The sequence below is a fragment of the Sphaerodactylus townsendi genome, linkage group LG01, assembly GCF_021028975.2.
Source record: "Sphaerodactylus townsendi isolate TG3544 linkage group LG01, MPM_Stown_v2.3, whole genome shotgun sequence".
Taxonomy (NCBI): domain Eukaryota; kingdom Metazoa; phylum Chordata; class Lepidosauria; order Squamata; family Sphaerodactylidae; genus Sphaerodactylus; species Sphaerodactylus townsendi.
Window position 1 is genome coordinate 85,459,947 of NC_059425.1, and position 23,869 is coordinate 85,483,815.

The window sequence follows — 23,869 nt, forward strand, 5'->3', positions numbered from 1 at the left end:
TGTAGTGTGGAATCGTTTTGCAACAATATCTGAAACAAAGGATAGCTTATAAGTGGGTGCATCATCCTTCAAAATATAATGGGGGTAGAGGACTTCACAAGTTGGAAGGACAGGTGGTCACCCTTCTTCCTACCCTACACTCCAAAGAATGAATGAGAAAGACTGACACCAGATCTAGAAACAACTATATCTTTAGAAGTTTTATTTACAGAACAGCTCTCTCCTCACCAGAGCAGACAACACACAAACATTCTAGCCATCACATGATTGGTTGTCTTTTTGATTCAAAAAAGCCTGGTGGCACATAGGTGCTTTTCTTCTGCAAACATTTTATGGATGAAGAACCCAGAAAAGGGACTGAGTAGCTATGACTTCTCAGCAGTCTCTGAAGGCTGAAATTGTCCTGCTTCTAGTTTAGCTTTGTATCTTAAATACTCTCTTCTTCTATTGAAGTATTTTACCTGTTTTGAACAAAAATCATTTTGTTAGATAGCAGATTGGTACAGTAAAATTATAGTGTTATACTCAGAGCGACTGACCACTGTTACAGCAATTCAAATTTAAGTGTAACTATTTAATCATATGTATCTATTCTCTCCAGTGAAGACTGTTTACAGTGTTTTAATTGTGCAGTATACAGGCATAAAAACACATTGTTAGCTGGTACCAGAAACTTACCTTAGTCAACACCAGCAAGGTGTCTGTAGGAAAAGGTGATGCATAGTCGAGATACCATCACAGAAATATCCCTGCCAGATACTGGCAGCACATGAAGCAGGGCTTCAGATTATGACCACACTAAGCAGGGAAGTTCATACCAGCCAGTACTTTAAAATGACCAAGGGCCAGACTATGTAGAGTCTTAAAGATGCTAACTACCACTCTGGAAATCAAATTGCTTTTGGTTCAGTTCAATGAAAATGCTTTAGCACAGGTGAGGCATGTGGTTTAATTTGTGCTACAGTAGTAATCTTATTGTGTTTGACTTAGCTAAACTCTCTTTAAAGACAGGCCCAACACACACTGGATATTGTACTACTGGTGTGCTATTTCAGTCATTCACAATCACTTGAAATTGAACCCAGTTTCTAGATTGTTTAGTCTACACAAGAAAACCCAGATACACATGACTGCTGTAGTGCAGCGTCAGCATAATATCCAGCTATATGTAGGAGCTATATAGTTAATCAACCAAACCTAACCAGAAGTGTGACATGCCACAGAGGAGATACAAGCATCCAGACTGCAAGCTTGATCTTTCAAGGGGAATGCAATTGCATACAGTAAAAACTGCCTCCCCAAGACAGAGAACTGACTGACTGTACCTGCCTTGAGTCATCCAGCCCCAGGCACCTGTATAGAACATCTATCACTTTCCCTAGTGTTTAAAAAAAGGAAAAATAGGAAATCTATATAATACTGATGATGCCTACTACATACCCTTTATATGTAAAGTATCCTTTGGTTATCCATGAACACATGACTAGAAGGACTTTTGAAAAAGAATAACTGAAAGAACTCTTTCATTCCGTATTTCTTTAGTATCTGGTAAGTAGAACAGCTCAATATAGATTCATCACATTGGTCAGGAAAAAAGGTTCAGTAAATAAAAGGATACAATTGCATTCTGGAATTCCAATACAGAGTGAAGTAACTACAGTGCTATGTAACTTTGGTTACTGCCTTGGGTAGACCTAGTGTGACAAGCAGTTGGTGCCCTTGTATCCTGTTCAGTTTGTACAAGTTTATATTGCTAGTGTCACTTACCCACTGCTGTGGACATAAACTTTCAAAAGTGAACCTAGACTTATCACATTTGGATGTATCTTCCATATTTTCATCTAAGCACTTCCAGAACGTATCCCGTGCTTCCCAGCATGCTTGCCTTTCCTTCATTGATGGTGCTGACATTAGTTAATAATCCTGAAAGATTAAAAAACAAGTCTACCATTTTGAGCTACTTAAGAAACTCCATAACTACATGGTGATTCAATAGTTACCATCCCTCCTAAATATGCCACTTGGAAAAATAAGTCCAACTAAATTCAACAAGACTGTCTTCCTGGTAAATGCACTTAAAAGGCTAGTCATGTAACTCAATCCTATCCATGTTTACTTACTAGGAAGTAAGTCTTACTGATGCAAATGAAATTCATTCTTAGGTTGCAATCCTAATGCATACTTACTACAAGATTTCAAGAATAAGATGATGATATTCACACTACAAGATCTCAAGAATAAGAGTATGATATTCACTTACCACAAGATCTCAAGACTAGGATGATATTTAGTGATGTCATTTAAGCCAACATATCCACACAGCTTGAACTATTTACACTAAAAACTTAAGCAGGTTTAATAAGAGTTGTGTCAATGAGGTGAGCAGGACTTATTTTTAGATAACCTAAGTCAGTGGTGGCGAACCTTTGGCACTCCAGATGTTATGGACTACAATTCCCATCAGCCCCTGCCAGCATGGCCAATTGGACCTAAGTGATGACACCCAGATCCCACCACGTATTTGCTGAGAAATCAGTCCCAAAGAATTCAGTCCAGTCTTTTCCATAAGTCTACTTATCCCAACTATCACCAGACTTCTCTACCATCAGAAGCCGTAACACAGATAAAGAGGGAAAGAACAAGACTCATTTCATTAACCTGACTTGCCAATTACAACATGTGCTTCTATCAGTATCTAATTCTAACTACTCTTCAGAAGGATACTGCAAGTGGGTTTGTTTTGACTAATTTCCACATCTTTTGTTTTGGATTCTTCTGAAAATAATGATTGGAAATAAATGCAATATTTTTACTCCCAATGAACTGTGAAGAGCATAAGAACATAAGAACAAGCCAGCTGGATCAGACCAAAGTCCATCTAGTCCAGCTCTCTGCTACTCGCAGTGGCCCACCAGGTGCCTTTGGGAGCTCACATGTAGGATGTGAACGCAGTGGCCTTCTGCGGCTGTTGCTCCCAGTCACCTGGTCTGTTAAGGCATTTGCAATCTCAGATCAAAGAGGATCAAGATTGGTAGCCATAAATCGACTTCTCCTCCATAAATCTGTCCAAGCCCCTTTTAAAGCTATCCAGGTTAGTGGCCATCACCACCTCCTGTGGCAGCATATTCCAAACACCAATCACACGTTGCGTGAAGAAGTGTTTCCTTTTATTAGTCCTAATTCTTCCCCCCAGCATTTTCAATGAATGCCCCCTGGTTCTAGTATTGTGAGAAAGAGAGAACAATTTCTCTCTGTCAACATTTTCTACCCCATGCATAATTTTGTAGACTTCAGTCATATCCCCCCTCAGCCGCCTCCTCTCCAAACTAAAGAGTCCCAAACGCTGCAGCCTCTCCTCATAGGGAAGGTGCTCCAGTCCCTCAATCATCCTTGTTGCCCTTCTCTGCACTTTTTCTATCTCCTCAATATCCTTTTTGAGATGTGGCGACCAGAACTGGACACAGTACTCCCAAGTGCGGTCGCACCACTGCTTTATATAAGGGCATGACAATCTTTGCAGTTTTATTATCAATTCCTTTTCTAATGATCCCCAGCATGGAGTTTGCCTTTTTCACAGCTGCCATGCATTGAGTTGACATTCCCATGGAACTATCAACTAAGATGCCTAAATCCCTTTCCTGGTCTGTGACTGATAGCACTGACCCCTGTAGCGTGTATGTGAAGTTTGGATTTTTTGCCCCTATGTGCATCACTTTACATTTTGCTACATTGAACTGCATTTGCCATTTCTGAGCCCACTCACCTCATTTATCAAGGTCTGCTTGGAGCTCTTCGCAATCCTTTGTGGTTCTCACCACCCTACAAAATTTGGTATCATCTGCAAACTTGGCCACCACGCTACCCACCCCTACTTCCAGGTCATTTATGAATAGGTTAAAGAGCACTGGTCCCAAAACGGATCCTTGGGGGAACACCACTCCCTACATCTCTCCATTGTGAGAACTTCCCATTTACACCCACTCTTTGTTTCCTGTTTCTCAACCAGTTTTTAATCCATAGGAGGACTTCCCCTCTTATTCCTTCATTGCTGAGTTTTCTCAACAGCATTGCCACTATAACACCCCCCCCCCTTCTGTGACATTCTTCCGGTTAATTTTGGACAGTATTGCTTCTTGCTGATATCTGTTTTAAAAATCCATTCAATGAACTTCACAGAACAGTTTTGCGTAAACCAGTTGAAGATAATATTCTCACATTCAAGAGCAGCTCTTGATTTGGAGCTTTTACTGGGGATGTCTCATCTGTATAGTTACAATTCTATTTCTGTCTTATTACGCTACAGTTCTGGGTTCAGATTTTAGTAACATAGTAATTCTACATAGTAAGTACAATTAGCCAATTTGGAAACAGTTAAACTTTAATTGAAATATTAACTATCTTGGCATACCAAACAATTATGGTTACAGCAACTGCTTAAGGGACACAGCACAGCACTTCACAAGCCTCCCCCATCACTAAACTTCTACATCATTCAACCGAGATCTAGTCTTTCAAGTATTACAAAGTCTGAAGGCCACTATACTGCAGTGAATATTACCAAAAGGCCCTGCACAAACTGTGTGCTAAATTAAATATTAAATACAAGGTCTACCATACACATTAAACATTCAGGAGGACTGCGAAATGAGTTTACAGAAGTTTGCTCTAATTTAGTTTTGTAAAAGGAATCTGCTAAATTATTTACAGTATGATTAGCTGGCAAACCTTTTAAAAATATTTGACCTACCCTTGAACCGTAAATTCAAAGGAAGAGCGTCAAGGGGGAATGCCTCAGCAGCAGCAATTCTAATGCAATTTCTGTTTCGAATCGGACTGAGGAGGGGGCAGGACTGAGTTGCGGTAAGTCTGTACTTTGATGCACTTGAAGACACCGCTCAGAGAAGCCGAAATATCCGCAGAATGAAACCTGCTGTGCCAAAGGTCGATCTTCCTAACCGAGACTTGACACCTGAAGTGGGCACAACAGATTAGAAAACAGCAACAGCGCCAGTCGGACCGGAGAAGAAAGGAGCTTTCTCCTTCCCTCCCCACGTAAGGACACGGCTGGCGCTCTGGGAATGTCGCGGAGAGCTAGGAAAGGACCGGAAGACTACCAGCCTCAGTAACTCATTGATCTTTTCCGTCAGAACTGAAGAACTCCCGGAAGTAGAATCTAGGCGAGGAAAACCGGAAGTTTGATTATGCCCGTAGACATACAGCTGAGCGCGCGTGCGCACTTCTCTCATTCCGCGTTGCTCCGTTGCTAAGCAACCACCTGGTTCAGCGCTCTCAGCGTTCTTGTGTGTGGAGAAAGCGACCTGGGTTCAGTGGTGTAACCATGGCGGATGGCCGGGCTTCATTCTGCAGGGATCCATTTCGTGAATTTTAAAGTTTAAAGGGAGAAAAAGTCTCAGCCCTTCGGTCTAGATATAAGGAAAAACACGTGGGAGTCTTGGGTTGCATTGTCCTACTTGTGAGGAGTATATGTATTCCCACCTTTCAAACTTTTCTGCCCCAGAAACTTTGCCTAAATTTCATAAATACAAAATTGCCAAGCAATATTAATTAAATAACTTAAACTGTGGTTCTTGCTGTTCTACACTGACCTCCCTCCCCCACATTAATGTGACCTTGTAGAGTTCTGGGCTGGAAAGTTCTTAGAGATGTGGTGGTGGAGCCTGGGATCAAGAAGGACCTCAGCGGAGTATAATGCGATAGAGACCACCCTCCAGAGCAGCCATTTGCTCCAGGGGAACTGATCTCTCTAATATAGACACCATTTGCAATTGCAGAGGTTTCCAGTTCCCACTTGGAGGCTGGCGACTTGATGTGTCTAGGAATTTTCATGAATTATGTTCTCCAAAACCCTTGCTCAATGAAGGACTTAAGAGGCAAGAGGTAGCGTGAAATAAACAATTATTTACCATGGCTTGCTGCACCAATTTTCATTGAGGCAGAAGCAAAGAACACAAAAGGTTTCCAGAGTCATAAAGTCAGCATCATCACAGCATCATTGGTGAGATCAAATAGACCCTCCCTTTTACATACTAGCATATGTGAAGCCCCCTTCATATGATCCAAAAGACACACCCAGGTGCCTCCCCTGGGCAGAGATTTTACATGGAAATGAGGGCCAAGTTAGGCCAAATAACATCCTGAGGTCAAATGCTGATCTGTTTATTTTGGAGTCTAGGGGGAGTTCTATTTATTTATTTATATAATTTAAATTTGATATACCGCCCACCCCTGAAGGGCTCTGTTCTAGCAAAACAAATGTATGTTTCTCATCCTTCACTTGCTGATCAAAGCACATTGTCATTATTATAACTTTGCAGGAATGCAGAGCGTGACAGGATGTCTATGTAAGCTACCCAAGGAAGTCTTGAGTGTGAAAAACACTCACTTTTCCTTACATCTCTAACAACAGCTTTGTTATGTTTTATGTATTGTCGAAGGCTTTCACGGCCGGAATCACTTGGGTGCTGTGTGGTTTCCGGGCTGTATGGCTGTGTTCTAGCAGCATTCTCTCCTGACGTTTCGCCTGCATCTGTGGCTGGCATCTTCAGAGGATCTGATGTTGGGAAAGCAAGTGGAGTATATATATCTGTTGGAGTGTCTAGGGTGGGTGAAGAAACATTGTCTGTGAGTAACAAAGAAGGCAACCAGGTCAATAGTTGAGGGCATCTGAATAGAAGTATGAGTAATACTTCATACTCATACTTGTTACTCATACTTCTATTCAGATGCCTTCAACTTCAGGTTCATTTGTGTGTTTTTTGTATTTTTAGTGCTTTTTCTGTTTTCAGCCTGCAGGGGGCACAGTTTTTAGGCTAGCAGCACCAAAGTTTCAGGGATTTTTCAGGAGACCTTCCTGATGATACCAATCAAGTTAGGTGAGATTTGGTTCAGGTGGTCCAAAATTATGGACTCCCAAAAGTGGTGCCCCTATCCCCCATTGTTTCCAATGGGAGCTAATAGAAGATGGGGGCTACACCTTTGAGGGTCCATAACTTTGGACCCCCTGAACCAAATTTCACCAAACCTGGGTGGTATCATCAGGAGAGTCTCCTAAAGATATCCTGAAATTTTGGTGCTGGGGGGGGAGGGGGGGCGCCAAACTCAGGCTTTGTCCCCGAGCTACAGTTTGCCTAAATACGCCTCTGGTCAAAGGTGACAGAAATAGAATCAGAAGCCTAAATGCAGGGTTCCAGTAACTGGCACATAGAGACAAAGAGAACTGTTGTGATAACCAGTGTAAACAAACAGTAGGAGAAAGGAGGAACAAGAGATCTGTTCCACAAGATCCAAAAAATTAAAAGGCAATATAAAGCACAGTTAGGCATGCTGAAAGACTAGCATGGAAAAATATTAACTGAACAAGACAAAATAAAGAAAAGATGGGAACAATAAACTGGTGTTGTAGGAGAGTTTTACAGATACCTTGGACCACTAAAAAGACAAATCAATGGGTTCTAGTTCAAATCAAGCCCAAATTATCCTTAAAAGTTCCTCCTCCCCAAGCTTCACCCCCTCCCAATTCCAGGAATTTCCCACTCCATAGTTGGCAATCCTAACTGGTCCTTGAAAGGGTCCCGTCCACAGCACCTGTCATGCCCCCTGATAGTGTAGGACTGGCCAGGGGCAGGCCCAGTGGTAACCATCAGACACTCAGCTTGGCATGGTAGCAGCAGCCACAGCACAACTGGGCCAGCCTAGTGGCAGCTACAGATAACATGCCACTGGGCTCAGCCTGGTGATAGTAGCCACAGTGCAATTTGAGCCAGCCTGCCAATGGCCACTGAGGTTCTCAGCCCACTGCCCAGCAATGACTAGACCCAGCTTGGGGGTACAGTCTGTACAATGGGGCTAGGCCTAGGGTTGCCAGGCCTCTGAATGGCAGACCTTGTTGCTTGCCACTGCTTTGTGGAAGGAAATTTTTTAAAAATGTTGACATAATGTGCACCATGCTGTCACTGTTTTAGAACAGCCACACTCTGATCAGCAGTCCTTGTTCTGTTCTGCCCTCCATGGTATCTGGGCACCAGTGGCTATCCTCTGCCTGGCAAAGCTGGCTTTCCCAATACCTGTAGGGGCTTTCCCTCCTCCTTTTGGTTCAATGACCACCACTACCTAACCTTGTAGAACTACCTGCTGAGAGGACAAGGGCTCCTAGTCCCCCCGCCCCCCACATTTCCTTATTTACATATTATACTTCTCCAGAGGTGCATTCTTTTGTGTCCTATATTTTGCTGTTCCTACAAGTGCTAAAAAAGAAACTTTACTCCAAGTACTTATACTCTTTATAGGCATTTCAGGTATTGGCACCTGAGTTACTATACTGAAAAGGATGGAGGGTATTTAGGCAAACTTCCTGGTTCCAAAGACGTCTGTGATCAATTTTATTCATCTGTAACAGCCCCAAACTCCCTTCAGCATTTTGTTATGGTCATAATGAAGACCAACTATGCAAGATTTCCCAATCTTGGGATCCAAAATGAAGCATTTGTAGCACTAAACTGATGCACAGGTAAAGTATCTATCAGGGTAATGAACAAGGTCCTTTTTTGTCATTTTAGTATAAATAAAATGTTTATGAAGAAAAAAAACACATTACTCTGGTTTACAGTAAGGGAGGCAGACAAATAAAACACAGCTGATTGATTTAACAATCATTTTATTCATTACTTTTGTCAAGCAGAGAATTGAATCTGAAACTGATTCAATAAAAAGTTGAGAAGTGAATGCCACACCCCTTTTGACACAACAATGCCACAGAGGCAGCAAGGTACCACCAGGTTATGGCAACATTTCAAAATAACATTTCAAATTTTGTATGCAGCTATGTAAACTTCAAAAATAGTAAACTATAACCTTTGTCCGTTTCTTTGTACATGTCACATGATCTATCACAGATAGAAATTCAATGGCAAACCTAAATTGTAGAAGTAAACAGCTTGGTGCTTACAGGTTTGCAAAAAGTGTTAGATTTGATGTAAATAACTTGTATGTCCTCATTGAAAACACAGCAATGGAATAAAAGCAAGCGGCAGTTCACCTCTCAATCATCTATATTCTTAGCAGTGTTCACATCATAAGTGGCTGTTGGTTCCAGTGTTAGATTTAAGCAAGGTTCTTATGCACAGGGCTGGATTCTCCTCTCACTCACGCAAATATAGAACAAAATAGTCTCCATATCATGACAGACCCGTGCAAGTGAGATGTGAATCCAACCAGAGTAGAAGACCTTGTAGCCCCTAGGTGTTCAGCACTCCCATTAATCAGTGGCTTCAAGTAGGCACGCGTTGATTTCTTTGGGAGTTTCAAGAGCACGATGTCTGCAGAGCCACCTCTTCATGTGGTAAGATTAACTCAAGTAAATTGCAGTGTGACTTATTTCTACACAGACAAAGGACTAAAATTCTATAGAAGGCACGGTATTTTTCCTTGCATGAGATTATGCATGGATTGCAGTCATGCACAGTTAAAGAAGATTTTGGGCACAATCCACTGAGAATTTTTCCTGCACAAATTCCACTGAAGTGAATGGGAAGCAAGTAGGAAGACAACATTCATGCTGTTGTAGCGGCTGGCATTCATTTCAATGGGACCTTTGCAGGAGGAATTCCTGGTTGATGGCGCCCTGGTACTCTTGACTGCTTTCCCCCTCTTACTTTAGTGCAAAATATAACATTTTATCCTTCCTTTTGCTCTGGCACAAAGTGCACTTATCTTCACAAAGCAATCTCCCTCCCACCCACCCCTTTTTCTATCCCCATGAAAAGTTTTCTTTTGGTTTACTTGAAAATGTTTAGAGTACAGCTCTGGTTAAAAAATAAGTTTATGACATAGCATAGCATATATGCATCTTTCTCTATATATCTCTAAATCACAGTGTGCGATGTGTCATTCAGTACTTCATGTTCAAAACATTTGCCCTGCTTTTCATGATGATTTATCATTAAAATAATATCTGCAAAGAAAATCTATCTATACATTACATTCATTTAAAAAGTGTTTTGTTTTTGCCTTTTTAAAGTTCTCCCAAGTGAAAGGTCTGATGTGAAACAGTGCAATCAGTTTGGACATGCCGAAACTTGATGCCTCAGACTCTAGTATATCAAAACTGTACATCTATGTACACTGTATTGAACCTATGTGCTTCTTTACAAGAAAGGACCTGTGAATTAGAGCATACAATGTTAAGAGTTTCCATAAAAATAACAGCGTTAATGGGTGAAAGATGACATGGATGGGCGTGTTCTCCTGCTTTTGTTTTGTAATCCAGACACAATGTCTCCATTTCCTTCTGGAACCTCTTCCTTCTTTCGTACTTTGAGACGAGTGAGGAGCTTTATTAACCACTCATCCCACTCCTCTGGCAGCAGCAATAAAAGGAAGCCCAGGCCAATGATGACGATGGCAATTACACGAACGCTGTTGAAGACAATGTCACTCCTGTAGTGATCAACAACTGGATGAAACATGGAATAAATGTTATTAAAGAGCAAAAAGTACCTGAAAACCATGTCACACATGCTCTACATGAGATCTTTAATGCATTGAAGATGAAAACAATCCCTTTATACGTAAAGGTTTAGCACGATAAAACTGCATTATACAAACAGCACACAGGCAGCATGAACTTTGGAGATTCAGAATCTGAAGAGTTTACAAAACAATCTCATAAATGCTAGAATGCATCCAGCCATGAAATTTGAACAATTGAACCTGCAAAGTTTTAATTAGTAGTTTTTTATATTATGCATAAGCCACATAGTCAAAACATTTATGCATATACATGTATGTGATGTAAGTGTTGCATACTAGATTCCACTTGAAAAAGATCTATCTTTAAACCTTCCAGTCTTCTCCCTTGCTATTTTAGTTGCCTGTGGCTATTTTGTTTTTGGTATAGCTTTTGGCATATAATTTTATAATACTGTATCTCTCAAAGTAAGTGCATAATGTGGTTTTTCACTATAGATATTGGAATTAATTTCAGATACATAATAGTTAGCTAAGGAGTGCAAGTCATATTGTTCCAACCTCGAGGTGGTGGCTGGAGATCTCCTGGAATTACAAATGATTTCCAGGTACAGAGATCAGTTCACCAGGAGAAAATGGCAGCTTTGAGTGGTAGATTCTGAATTGCACTCCACTGTTGTCTGTCCTCTCTCTGAACCCCCCTTCCTCGGGTTTCACCAAGAAGGGGGTGGGGTGCTGGAATTCACCCCCAAGCAGCATCACTTTCAATGGTGTTTAAACTAGGGAACCCAGATTCTCCTTTTAATTCCACCTTTAAAAAAGAATCTGGGGTCCCCCATTTAAACAACATTGAAAGTGATGCTGTTTTGGGGTGGATTCTCCCCCACCTTGAAACAGCATCACTTTCAATGTTTAAACTGGGGACCACAGATTCTCACTTTAAATTCATGCCGAAGGGAGTAGATTTAAAAAGAGAATCTGGGGAAATTTGGGGGGTGCCTGCTGTCGGGGGTGCAATTGTTAAGCTAGCAGCACCAAAAATTTCAGAGTATCTTTAGGAGACTCTCCTGATGATACCACCCAGGTTTGGTGAAGTTTGGTTCAGGGGGTCCAAAGTTATGGACCCTAAGATGTAGCCCCCATCTCCCATTAGCTCCCATTGGAAACAACGGGGGATAGGGGCATCCCCTTTGGGAGTCCATAACTTTGGACCCCCCAAAACCTAACCAAAGCTGGGTGGTATCATCAGGAGAGTCTCCCAAAAAATCCCTGAAATTTTGGTACTGCTAATCAAAAACGTCACCCCCTGCAGGCCAAAAACAGAAAAAACACTAAAAATCTGACTTTTTGTGCCCCCCCACATGACCAAATGGGGGGCATCCAGGGACATTTGACTCCCTATGTTCCCATGGCAGATACGCCCCTGCAGATTTGTGAGTTGAGATATGTTCTGTAATGTGATGGTGGTTTTGAGATGACCTGGTGCAAAAAATTGTTCTTTGGTTGTAGTGGGGGAGGGTGGCCTTTGGTCATGGTGGGGGAGGGTGGCTGCCCATATGGGCCCACCCTGCAAAACTCAGATTTTGCCCCGGGCTCCATTTTCCCTATCTACACCTAGTTCATTAATTTTCCCCCTTTTTTTCTTTTCTTTATTGTGCCGCCTTCTTCTCTTCTCAGGATGTGATACCTGTATCTTCTGGTTCTGAGCTTTGAACTTTATCGTCTGCTAACAATTCTTGTAAAAGTGGTTCAGCTTGCTTTTTCTAACTTTTCTAACTATTATTTTTCTAACTTTTGTCAAAAATATTTCTAAAGCAAAGGGAACTTTCCAACAATACCATATTAGCACTTCTTGCAGCATGTGCTTCAGATTTTTAAGTTCTTTCCTTTTAAAAATTATGCTAGGAGGTAAATCTTGGATTATCTGTATTTTTGCCCCTCTATTGTGAGCCAATCACTTTTTTAAAAAAGGAAATAAATAGCCTAAAGGGTCAACAGCATAAAACTGGAATATTCATGTAGTTTAATGAAGATATTGAAAGAACAAACCTCTGTGATAGTTTGAACACAAACATGTTTTCAGCAATTTACCCTATATGATACTTTGGATATAAATTATATGAACAATAATCTGAAATAAAACAGGTCTTACCAGCATTTACAGGTACACTTAGTACAATTCCAAGAGATATCAGGGTAGGATATGTAATAGCAATCCCAAAATTTAATAAAATATTGAATGCTGAAATAAACAAAAATATTTCATTTTGTTTAGTGCTAACATTGTACAAAAGCAAAGTCTTTTCAGCCAGCACTCTAAACAACCCCAGTTTAAATCTCTGCAAACACTTGCAAGTATGCAAAGTCAAGATCAGAGCTATGGGGGGTGTATCCAGCATCTAAACTGGTTCCAGAGTTTTGGACTTTGGAACAGTAAGTGTAAGAACAACTGTAAGCTTTGTTCACTTGACTACATTCTCACACCCAGTTTACAGATATTAATGGATCTATAATCAGTTTACAAGATTTGGGGGCACTGTAGATTATGATGTTTCCCTTAATACTTGCTCATATGGATAACACAATATCACATGCATTGTTAATTACCTGTTTCTCTTTTATGGGCTTTCACCTAGATAAGTGTTGCTCTGATAGCAAATACAGTTGGTTAGATCCCACAGGAGATTTCTCTGTGTGCAACAGTCCTTGCACAAGCAGAATTGATGAAATTACTACACTTGCTTGCGCCAAGTGGAGGTAACTGTGTTTTCACTACCTATTCCATGTTCACAAAACTTAGTACAAGGTATTTCTTCTGATACAATTTCAAAACCGAAATAATGCAAAAGATCCTTTGTACATTCCTGCTCCATATGCACATTGTTACACTTATATTAATGTGCTGTATGTTATTGCAGCCACTGTTCAACTGCTTGTGCAAGTGGAACTGCACTAAATACATTTTTTTCTTTCTGTCCACACATCACTGGATCCAACCCGCAGTTATAGTATCAACCCTGCTTTTGTCAAGTGCATTCCCATTACAAAAGGTTGTATTCAAATAATGGATGGATAAGGACACATTTGCATATTTGATTCAATGGTTATCAGAATAAATATGGGTTCACTTACTTGAAACAGTTGTTCATTTGAATGGTCTACTGTGCAATCATACTTCAGTACTGTGCCTGAGGAGGCCTGCTTCTAGAGATCTTAAAAAGGCAATAAGTACTACCTTCCTTGCACTGTCTTTCCCCACCCTTTTTATAGTCATGAGGTTTCAATGGGAGGCACTGTGGCAGGGATCTTGCTCTGGATGGGGGCATTTCCTGTAGGGCTGCTGGTGTCAGTCTCCTGAAAAGAGCCAGCCAAATTTGCTAAAATGTGTGTGGGAGAGGAAAATGCTCTGAGCACCCAGTTGAAGGTGAACCTGATGCCCACAGCATTTGCCCCTCCCAAGCAAACTTTAGCAAAATTGGCTGGTTCCTTTCAGGAGACTCACACCAGCAGCTCTACAGGAAATAAGTGCCCCCACCCAGAGCAAGACCCCTACCACAGTGCCTCCCATTGAAACCTCTATACCACAGAGCCAGCTGGGCATAACAGAAAGCCCCATTGAACTGAGGAGCCTGGCAGATTCTGGGGAATTTTTGTGAGTGTGTAAGCACTGGCTGCACATTTTTGAAGATAGAGGCTCCAGACTTTCAAGGTGGCTCCAAGAGGTCTCCTGGTAATAGCATCCAAGCTTGGTGAGTTTTGCTTTTGGGGGTGGGTGGGGGCACAAGTTGAGAGAGTTCTGAGAGAACTCAGCCAGCAATCATGTGCAGGAGTGAGGAAGCAAAATAAGTCTTTTGGGGGGCCATAAAATTGAACCCCCAAAAGCAAAGGTCTCCAAGCCTGGAGGCTATTACAAGGAGAGCCTCCTTAGCCGTCTTGAAAGTCTGATGCCTCTATCTTCAAAAATGTGCAGCCTGCTTACACACTCAGAAATTCCCCATTGGCTACAATGAAGCCAATGCATTGCAAAACAAAGAATCTTGGGCAAATTTCTTGAGCTGCCTGTCAGAGGTGTATTTTTAAAGCTAGTGACACCAAAATTTCAGAGTATGACCTGTTAACTATTCTTATGATACCATCCAAGTTTGGTGAAGTTCAGGGGGGCCAGAGTTATGGACTTTCAAATGGGTAGCCCCCATCTCCTGTTAGCTCCCATTGGAAACAATGGGGGATGGGGCACCCCCTTTAGGGGTCCATAACTTTGGTCCCCCTGAACCAAACCTCACCAAACTTGGGTGGTATCATCAGGACAGTCTCCGGGTGACATCTTGTAATTTTGGTATTGCTAGCTTTAAAAATGTGCCCCCCTGCAGGCCGAAAAACACCAAAATACCCCAAAAAAGTCCAAATACCTTGCATTTGGATTCATATTTGGGCAGTACATATTCGGACAATTTTTGTCCGAATATGCCCAAATTCACCCAGATTCTGTCCAAATCTGGTATTTGTTTCATCTGAATCTCCAACCCTAGAAAGTGATGCTTTTTTGGGGGGGGGGGGGTCCACCCCCAAACAGCATCGCTTTCTTTTTCTTTTCTTTTTTTACCGAGGACCACAGATTCTCCCTTTAAGGTGGATAGAAGAAGAATCTGAGCTCCCTGGTTTAAACACCATTAAAAGTGATGCTATTTGGGGGTGGATTCCACTGGAGGTGTTTTGTGAAAGATGCTGCTGACATTTGTTTGGTAAATGTTTTGCTGGGGGTGATTTGTGAGAGATTTACATGCTTAATATCCACTTGCACTGGCTTGGAGTTGTTTCTCAGGCTAACAACCTACCTCATAGGGTTGGTGTGAGAACAAAATTAGGAAAGAGAGTTGGTAGGGAGAGAGCCATGTATGTTTTGCTGGGGGTGGGAGGTGTTTTGTGAGCTGGTGCAAAAAAATCATTGTTTGGTCATGATAGGGGAGGGTGGCTGCCCATATGGGGGGGACGCCAGCTCAGGTTTTGTCCCCGGGCTCCAGTTTGCCTAGATTCGCCTCCGAAGGTAGAAGCCAGCCTGCCACTGTTACACCCTCCCCACCCCTCTGCTGCCTCCCCTCCCCAGTCTCCCTACAGGCTTGCAAAGTTAAGTGGGGCATGGGTTGGGGGGGTACAGGGTGGGGGGGGGCACCCAGAGCAGGTGTTGTCCCTGGGTGCCATTTCCCCAGTACACCTCTGCACCAACATGAGTGTGAAAAGTCTCTATGGCAGCCAGGTGGACTCTTATGGAGCTGTATGTTAGGAGCTGATTCACTAAATGAAATAAATAATCTATTAGGGGCAAGTGACTAGATTCAGGGACTTTGTAGAGGCCCAGAAGATGAACTTGCCCTCTTAGACTTATAAGATTTAAGAATGGTTTTCTTGCACTGGCTATGACCTCTGTAACCTTATTATAAAAATATGCCCTTTGGATGAATTAGCCAGGCTATCAAGTGAAGTGTTGCTCTATTGCATCCAATTTTCTGCTGTCCCTGTCTACTGGGACCATGTGTCAGGAGTTCTGTTGCTTCTCTTGGAGGATCTCTACTACTAACAAACTGTCAAACTGAAACTTAAGCCTGACGAAACAGATTTGCTATTGCTAGAGGGAAGATCTGGCCCAGGAATTGGACTCCCACTAAAGGAGCAGGTTCATAGTTTGGGGGAGCTCCTGGACCCAGGCCTCATGTTGGAACAAACTTCAAACTCAAATGGTAGTACAACTGACTACTATGCAGAACAGTAATCAAGAACTTTAAAAAGGCAGTGTTCTCTCCATGGTGGCAAGTAAAGAGTTGAAGGTGTGTGCTCCCTTCTGCCTACTTGTCAGTAAAAAGGATGGGGAAAGATGGGATTGGGGGGAGCATTTTGCACCTTTTAAAGAGCTTTAGAAGTTTTTCCATGATAGACCTGTGCAGACACAGTACCCATCTAGGACAGCATGGAGACTACAACAATTAACCTTTGATTCTGCATAAGTAAGTCTGCTCACTCTCGCCACCCAATTCTGTTAACATGCTACAGCTTTCTGCATGGTTATACCTGATTACCTTGATCCAGAAGCAGCGATACTGCATCAATTTAACGTTTTGTACTGCTTGGCAATTATATTTGACATTTTCTGAGCTTAGCGGTGGCTGTGTGGGGCTGGTAGATTATCTTCAATTGCAATGTGCATTACCAAAAGTTGTCACCGGCCAAGCGGCAGCTCATTTTGATGCAATTGTTCAGGATGGTATTCTAATAAAGGGATCAGAACTATTCTATAATGGATTTGCTTGGGAAGTTGCTTCTGTAGTATTGTAGTTTATTGTAATTTAAATTTTATGTAGGATTCCTTTTTACTAGAGTGTGATGACTTCTACATTTGTAACCCTTTCTTCATTATGGTGTCTCAACCCTTAGACCAGGGGTAGGGAACCTGCGGCTCTCCAGATGTTCAGGAACTACAATTCCCATCAGCCCCTACCAGCATGGCCAATTGGCCATGCTGACAGAGGCTGATGGGAATTGTAGTTCCTGAACATCTGGAGAGCCGCAGGTTCCCTACCCCTGCCTTAGACAGTTTTTTTGCCGGCATTATTTCCCAATCCCATAATCCTTGCCACACTGCACTGTTTTTGTTTACTGGAGATATTTGCTGATTGATTGAATTATTTTTCATATTTTGTAGTCTACCTTGAGTTTCAGTGAGAAAGGTGAACTGAAAATAAAGATGATGATATATTTTGACAAACAGATGGAAGAGACCCCAAGGACCATCAAGTCCAACCCCTGCAATGCAGGAACACACAATCAAAGCACTCCTGACAGATGGCCATTCACCCTCTGTTTAAAAACTTCCAAAGAAGGAGACTCCACCACACTCTGAGGTAGTGCATTCCACTGTCAAACAGCCCTTACTGTCAGGAGGTTTTTCCTGATGTTTAGGACTTTTCCTTCCCCTTGAATCCATTACTCCTGGTCCTAGTCTCTGGAGCAGCAGAAAACAAGCTTGCTCCCTCCCCAAAATGACATCCATTCAGATACCTAAACATGGCTATCATGTCACCTCTTAGCCTTCTCTTCACCAAACATACCCAGCTCCCTAAGTCTCTCCTCGTAGGGCATGGATTCTAGACCTCTGGACCTGTTCCAGCTTGTCAATATCCTTCCAGAACTGCACACAATATTCCAGGTGAGGTCTAACCAATACAGAATAGAGAGGTACAATTTCATCCCTCGATCTAGACACTAAACTCCTATTGATACAGGCCAGAATCACATTGGCTTTCTTGGGCTGTACCAATCGGAGTATAGTGTCTAGATGGAGGCATGTGATTGTACCTCTTGATGTATTTCCACTGGAGTGATGTCAGCAGTCCCCACATTGGGGCAGATGCTGAAGCTTGAGGGCTTCCCAGAGGCCCACTCATAGGCTTAAACTTTTGTCAGTTTTACTGCTTAGTATAATGAATTGCTTAGGAAAGTCTGTAACAGCCAACAAGCCATCTGCTAAGCTCTTCCCCATGGAGTTTGCCTTACCAAAAACCACATTGGAGGAAACAACCAGTCTGATCATATGCATATTTACTCAAGAGTAAGTAACAATGAACTTAATGAGGCTTACTGATATATTACCATTGACATAATACCCTTATTTTGAGCAAACCAGTGACCTCCAACAGTGTGCAAGCTTCTGAGTTCCCCAGAACTGTTCCTTAGGCCAGATGTTACACAATAAAAGGGGGTGGAGAAGCAGATCTTAAGCAGATTTTTCAATCATGGTTCATACCAGCACATGATGGATTTTTCTGACAGGTAAAGAAGATTCAGGTTTCAGTTTGCAGCAAACCAGGGCCCAAAGAAGCAAGAGGTGATAAAACAAACTCCATAGCAACAATTCCCCACAATGTCCCTAATAATTCCCCCTTAACCTTGTGCATCGCATTAAATTTATCTCCAAAACTCTTAATATACACAATGACAAAGTATTTCCTTTGCTCTTGACCAACAAATGATATGTGAAAACTTGCTTGTGGTTTGAGATAGGAAAGGAACATTGCCGGCCTTTATAATTTTAGTGGAGAGCCACTACTTGTTTTTTCTTCTTCACAGGAATTAGGGCACAACCTGACACTATTTTATAGCTACTTGCCTGTCCACACTAAGTACAGAAATTCAGGTCAGAACAAAACAGGCAGCTTAATCCAGTTGGTGGTGGGGTGAGGGGGTGGGGGGCAAATGGTCTATGGGAGCAGTGCTGGGCTGAACTGACACATTTGCCCCCTCCACCAGTGTAAGGGGCAAAGAATGCTGGCGTCTGAGCACCTCACAGCTGTGCAGTGGTGAAACCCAGAAGCGGGTGCCACCATGGAGCTATGCTGGCATCCGAGCAGATGCTGGTGCGGGGAATGGGCCAGGCTAAGGAGTTCCTGGGGATGGAACTGACTTTAGTGGACTTCCATTCAGGCTTTCGAGCTTGGAACGTGAAGTCCAGACAGACCTTGGACTATGTTCAGCCCTATGGAGGGCTTTCCAAGCAGCCAGGGTTTTTTGTGTTTTTGTTTTTGCTGTCTCCCCACGCCACCTGGAAGTCCTCTGGAGGCAGCACAATAGTACAGCAACAGCTCTGTCCCTGGCTGCTAGAGCCCTTTGGATTAGGATGTTAGGGTGCAAGGCTTGAAACATCCCCCCCTCTACCACCCCTTTTTTATCCTGTAACATCCAGCCTGAAGTGTTCTGATGAACTCAAAAGGTGGCACAATGTTTTGTGTCATTTTGGTTGATCTTAATAAAAGTTATTACAGGGATTATGCTTTTTAAAAGAATAGTTTGAGGGTTTGCTGCTGATTCACTGCTCAGGGTGAAAGAGGTACGATCAGATACAGTACTATAAAGTCTAATAGATTACAATGGCAAAAGAATTCACTAAGCAAAGTAATAGCCAACTTTATCATAAAGAGTTGTAGAAATTATTAACCAGTTGTAAATACCTTATGAATTTAAGTTATGAATTAGAACGGACGTGATGAGGAAACGAAGAGATTTTTTCTGTGTATCTTGGGTTGTTTCTGTGGAGTTCTAAACACATCACACTTGACAAGCTGAGCCACTTGATTAACATAACTTAGGAAACAACATGAGCTCTTTCCCCACGTTAACAGTACAGTGTAGCAGTGGCGTTCCTGCCTAGGGACAGGGGGTACCCTATGTCCCCGGGCGCCCCCCATTTGGTCACATGGGGGGGCGCCAACATTTCAGGGTAGTTTGTGTGTTTTTTATTTTTTAAAGTGTTTTTTCACATTCTGGCCTGCAGGGGGCGCAGTTTTAGGGCTAGCGGCACCAAAATTTCAGGGTATTATCGGGAGACTGTCTCTTGATGATGCTGATCCAAATTTGGTGATAAGACTCAGGGGGAGCACAGTTATGGACCCCTGGGGCAAGTGCCCCATCCCCATTGTTTCTAATGGGAGCTAACCTTAAATGGGGGCTACCCATCTGAGGGACCATAATCCTTTGGTCCCCCTGAACACAACGTCACTCAAACTTGGGTGGCATCATAAGAATAGTTAATGATGATACCCCTGAAAATTTGGTGTCACTAGCTTTAAAAAATACACCCCTTCCAGGCACCCCAAGAAATTTGCCCCAAGATTCTTTGTTTTGTAGGGACTTTGCTCCATTGTAGCCACAATGGGGGGAATTTCTGAGTGTGTAGGCAGTCTGCACATTTTGGAAGATAGAGGACACCAGACTCCTCAGGGTGGCTCCAGGAGGGCCTCCTGGTAATAGCATCCAGGTTTCAGACCTTTGTTTCTGGGGGTTCACTCTTATGGCTCCCCCCAAAAGGCTTATTTTGTTTCCTCAGCTCCTGCACATGAAAGCCTCAGGGCTGAGTTCTCTGTGAACTCTCTCAACTCCCCCCCTACTCCAGCTAAAGCCTCACCAAGCTTGGATGCTATTACTCGAAGGGCCCTCTTGGAGCCACCTTGAAAGTCTGGCGCTCTCTATCTTCAAAAAAATGTGCAGCCTGCCTGTGAAATTCCTCATTAGCCGCTACACGGGAGCAAAGCCAAATTGCAAAACAAAGAATCTTGGGCAATTTTCTTGGGGTGCCTGGAAGGGTGTGGTATTTTAAAGCTAGTGACACCAAAAATGTCAGGGTATCATCTGTTAACAATTCTTATTATACCACCCAAATTTGGTAGGAAGTTAGGTTGGGGGGACCAAAGTTACGGTCCCTCAAATGGGTAGCCCCCATCTCAGGTTAGCCCCTATTGAAAACAATGGGGATGGGGGCATCTCCATTTGGGCATCCATAACTTTGCTGCCCCTGAACCAAACACATCGCTAAACTCAGGTGGTACTCTTCATCAGGGCAGTCCCCTGGATGATGCCCTGAAATCATAGTACCACTAGCTTTAAAAAAAATACACTCCCCCTGCAGGCTGAAAAAAAACACCAAAAATATCCCCCCCAAACCCAAATACCTTGCATTCGCATTTGTTCATATTTGGGCAGGACATAATCGGACCATTTTTGTCTTGAATGTGCCCACCTGGGTTGCCCAGATACCAGCCTAATCTGCTATTTGTTTCATCTCTGAATCTCCAACCCTCAAAAGTGATGCTGTTTCAGGGTGGGGGAGAATCCAACCCAAACAGCATCACTTTCAATTTAGGTGGATTTAAAAGAAGAATCTGAGCTCCCTAGTTTAAACACCATTGAAAGTGATGCTGTTTGGGGGTGGATTCCACTGGAGGTGTTTTGTGAGAGATGATGCTGACATTTGTTTGGTAAATGTTTTGCTGGGGGTGATTTGTGAGAGATTTACATGCTTAATACCCACTTGCACTGGCTTGGTGTTGTTCTCAGTCTAACAACCTACCTGATAGATTTGTTGTGATTCGGAAAAGAGCTATGGGGGGAGAGCCATGCATGTCTTTGTAGTTGGGAGTGGGAGGTGTTTTGTGAGCGGGTACAAAAAATCACTGTTTAGTCATGGTGGGGGAGGGTGGCCGCCCATATGCCGGGTGGGGGGGGGGGGCGCCAAACTCAGGTATTGTCCCCGGGCGCCAGTTTACCTAGGTACGCCCCTGCAGTGTAGCAATATATTACATCACTTTCCAGCTGCAAGCCAAGCACTTGCACTATGGCTGTACCACAGTGTCATGATTTTCTGTGTTGTTTTCATACAACTAAAACAGCAAAATTTTGTATGATTGCCAGAGTAATCAGATTGAAACGGAAAAGAGTAGAGCCTAAAGGGGAGGGGCCAAATGGAACAGGGAAGGGTTAGAGGAAAAAGGGCCCCCAGCTATGCTCCATTGACCAGGGCCCATGGAAACTTGGAACTGGCCATAATTTCCACTACAGTAAGTCTGGGAGAGGTCTTGCTGACAGATATTCTAAGGAAATATTATTTCTAGACAACAAAAGTGTATGTATGATGGCAGTTAATGAAAGTGCACTTATTTCATTAAGGTTGCGACAGAAATTATTGATGTCCTAAAGAAACATAAAAGGTTTCAGGACACGTAAAATAACTTAATTTTTGTTCAATTTAATGTTCAAGTTGAGTATGGCGAAAGAAGGCTGTACAGCACCACTGTCTACAGTATATGAACTTAGTGCTACTGGGGGGATGTTAGAATGCAGTTTTTACTTACTCAATAATAAGACTGAAAATCCACAAATGCTTCCCCAAGGAATGGCATCAAAAGAACTCCAGTATTCAACTTTGGTAAAGTAAAGTATGACAGGAATACAGGTAACAAAGAAGATATTGAAGACAGATAACACTGACAAAAATAAGGCAGCTTCTCCAAATTTAGCACTCCCCAGGAGAAGCTTAAACAAAACCTGTAACACAGAAAGAGAAAGAGAATAGAAACCAGGCATTTTGATTTATGTATGTATTTACTTTGGACTCCACCTCCCTCCCCCATGTAATGTTACAGATGTCATTTCTCTTTTCTCATCTGATATCCTAAGGCAGAGCATTTGGCTTGCTCTATTATGCTCAGGCAGATTTGCATGTTTTGTATTCTGTGAAAAAGTTACAATAATAATATTATAATAATTTTAAAAGGCTAAAACCGTGGTCACTTGTGAAATGGTGCCTAAGGCAAAACCCCTATGCAAATTTTCTGGGGGACATGTCTACTGGAACAAGTCCTGCCACCAGTATGATACCGCATGTGGCGGGGGGAGTTACAGCCTGGTATCCAGGAGAAACACTCCTTCTCCCTCTTTTGCAAATTGAGTGAGAACTTGCATGCATGCCTGTGTGGTATTTTTTGTGATTTCTTCTTCCAGCTACAGCCCCCATGTATTTCCATAGGGTTATTTTAGCTCAATTACACATGCAAATTTACAAAATATAATGCTATATCCTAAGCATACCTACTTTGAAATAAGTCCCATTTAAGATAGATTTTTTTTCCGAAGCAAGTAGGTTTAAGATTGGGGTGTAAACAAGTATTTATGGCTTTTAGGTTCTTCTGAAGAACTTGAAACTTTTCCTGTGTGGCTTTGTAAATGTGCCAGATGCAGCATAGCTATGAAATAGCACACTGTGTGCCAGTTAGGATGTCCATTCCAGCTAGGATAGGGCGGTATAAAAATCTAATAAATAAATAAATAAATAAAAATAAATAACTGCAGTGCATCTAGCTCAATAATGCAAACTGCCTCCTCTTTAGAGGGAAATGGAACAGAGAAAAGCTTGATGCACTTTACTGGCAGGTGGTAACAACCTTCCCTCAAGAAGACTCATACTAAATGCCACTAATAAGCCCTAGATTTCTATTGTCATTCACCAGTGAGTTTAATCGAGAGAGCTGCTAAGAGAGGAAGTTAATTTACCCACCAGCCTCAATAAGACCAGCAAAGTTTAAAAATAGGAGACAAAGTTATACTACTAATTAGCAGTATGGCTGGCAAAAGCCCATGCATAACCCCCCTTTTTAAAATATAGCAAGGATGGGGTGAGGCAGACATCCCTCAAGAGAGTTCCAACCTATGGTGCTGCGACAGAGAAGATCCTCCTTTCATACTTCAAATGGTGAGGGCACACAGAGAAGGATAAGTGCTCTTGCTTCCTGGCCAGGTCTATCTCCTCTTCTCAAGCCCTGTTCTCTGTGCCCCCATCTGCAAAGGAGAAGCAGATGGCAACCAGAGACAAGGCTTTTTCAGTGGTGGCACCTTGCCTTTAGAATGTCCCCCCAGCTTGCTTTCCTTTGAGCACCAAAACATGTTTAATTAAACTTTTAACTGAGGAGTTTCATACTTTAAGCTGTTTTTATGGTCTGATTCTAGGCCAAGGAGTGTTTTATAAATACAAATTTAGGCTGTCGTTTTATGCTGGTTGGGGGCTCTG

General features: G+C 42.4%; 2 protein-coding genes across 2 annotated transcripts in view; both read right to left on the minus strand.

The window, feature by feature from the left end:
- Positions 1-175: 175 nt before the first annotated feature.
- LOC125427043 (cytochrome c oxidase assembly factor 6 homolog) lies at positions 176-5,156 on the minus strand. Its single transcript, XM_048486026.1, has 3 exons — positions 4,748-5,156; positions 1,768-1,923; positions 176-461 (listed from the first exon to the last, which is right to left on the minus strand). The coding sequence occupies exons 2-3, from the start codon at positions 1,909-1,911 to the stop codon at positions 366-368; spliced, it is 240 nt and encodes a 79-aa protein (XP_048341983.1). The 5' UTR covers positions 1,912-1,923; positions 4,748-5,156; the 3' UTR covers positions 176-365.
- Positions 5,157-8,657: 3,501 nt separating this feature from the next.
- Positions 8,658-23,869, minus strand: part of SLC35F3 (solute carrier family 35 member F3) — a 53,500-nt gene continuing 38,288 nt past the window's right edge. Inside the window, 3 exon segments of the mRNA XM_048486038.1 lie at positions 8,658-10,471; positions 12,638-12,727; positions 22,158-22,350. Of these exon segments, the coding sequence (XP_048341995.1) occupies positions 10,227-10,471; positions 12,638-12,727; positions 22,158-22,350 (528 nt within the window). The 3' untranslated portion in view covers positions 8,658-10,226.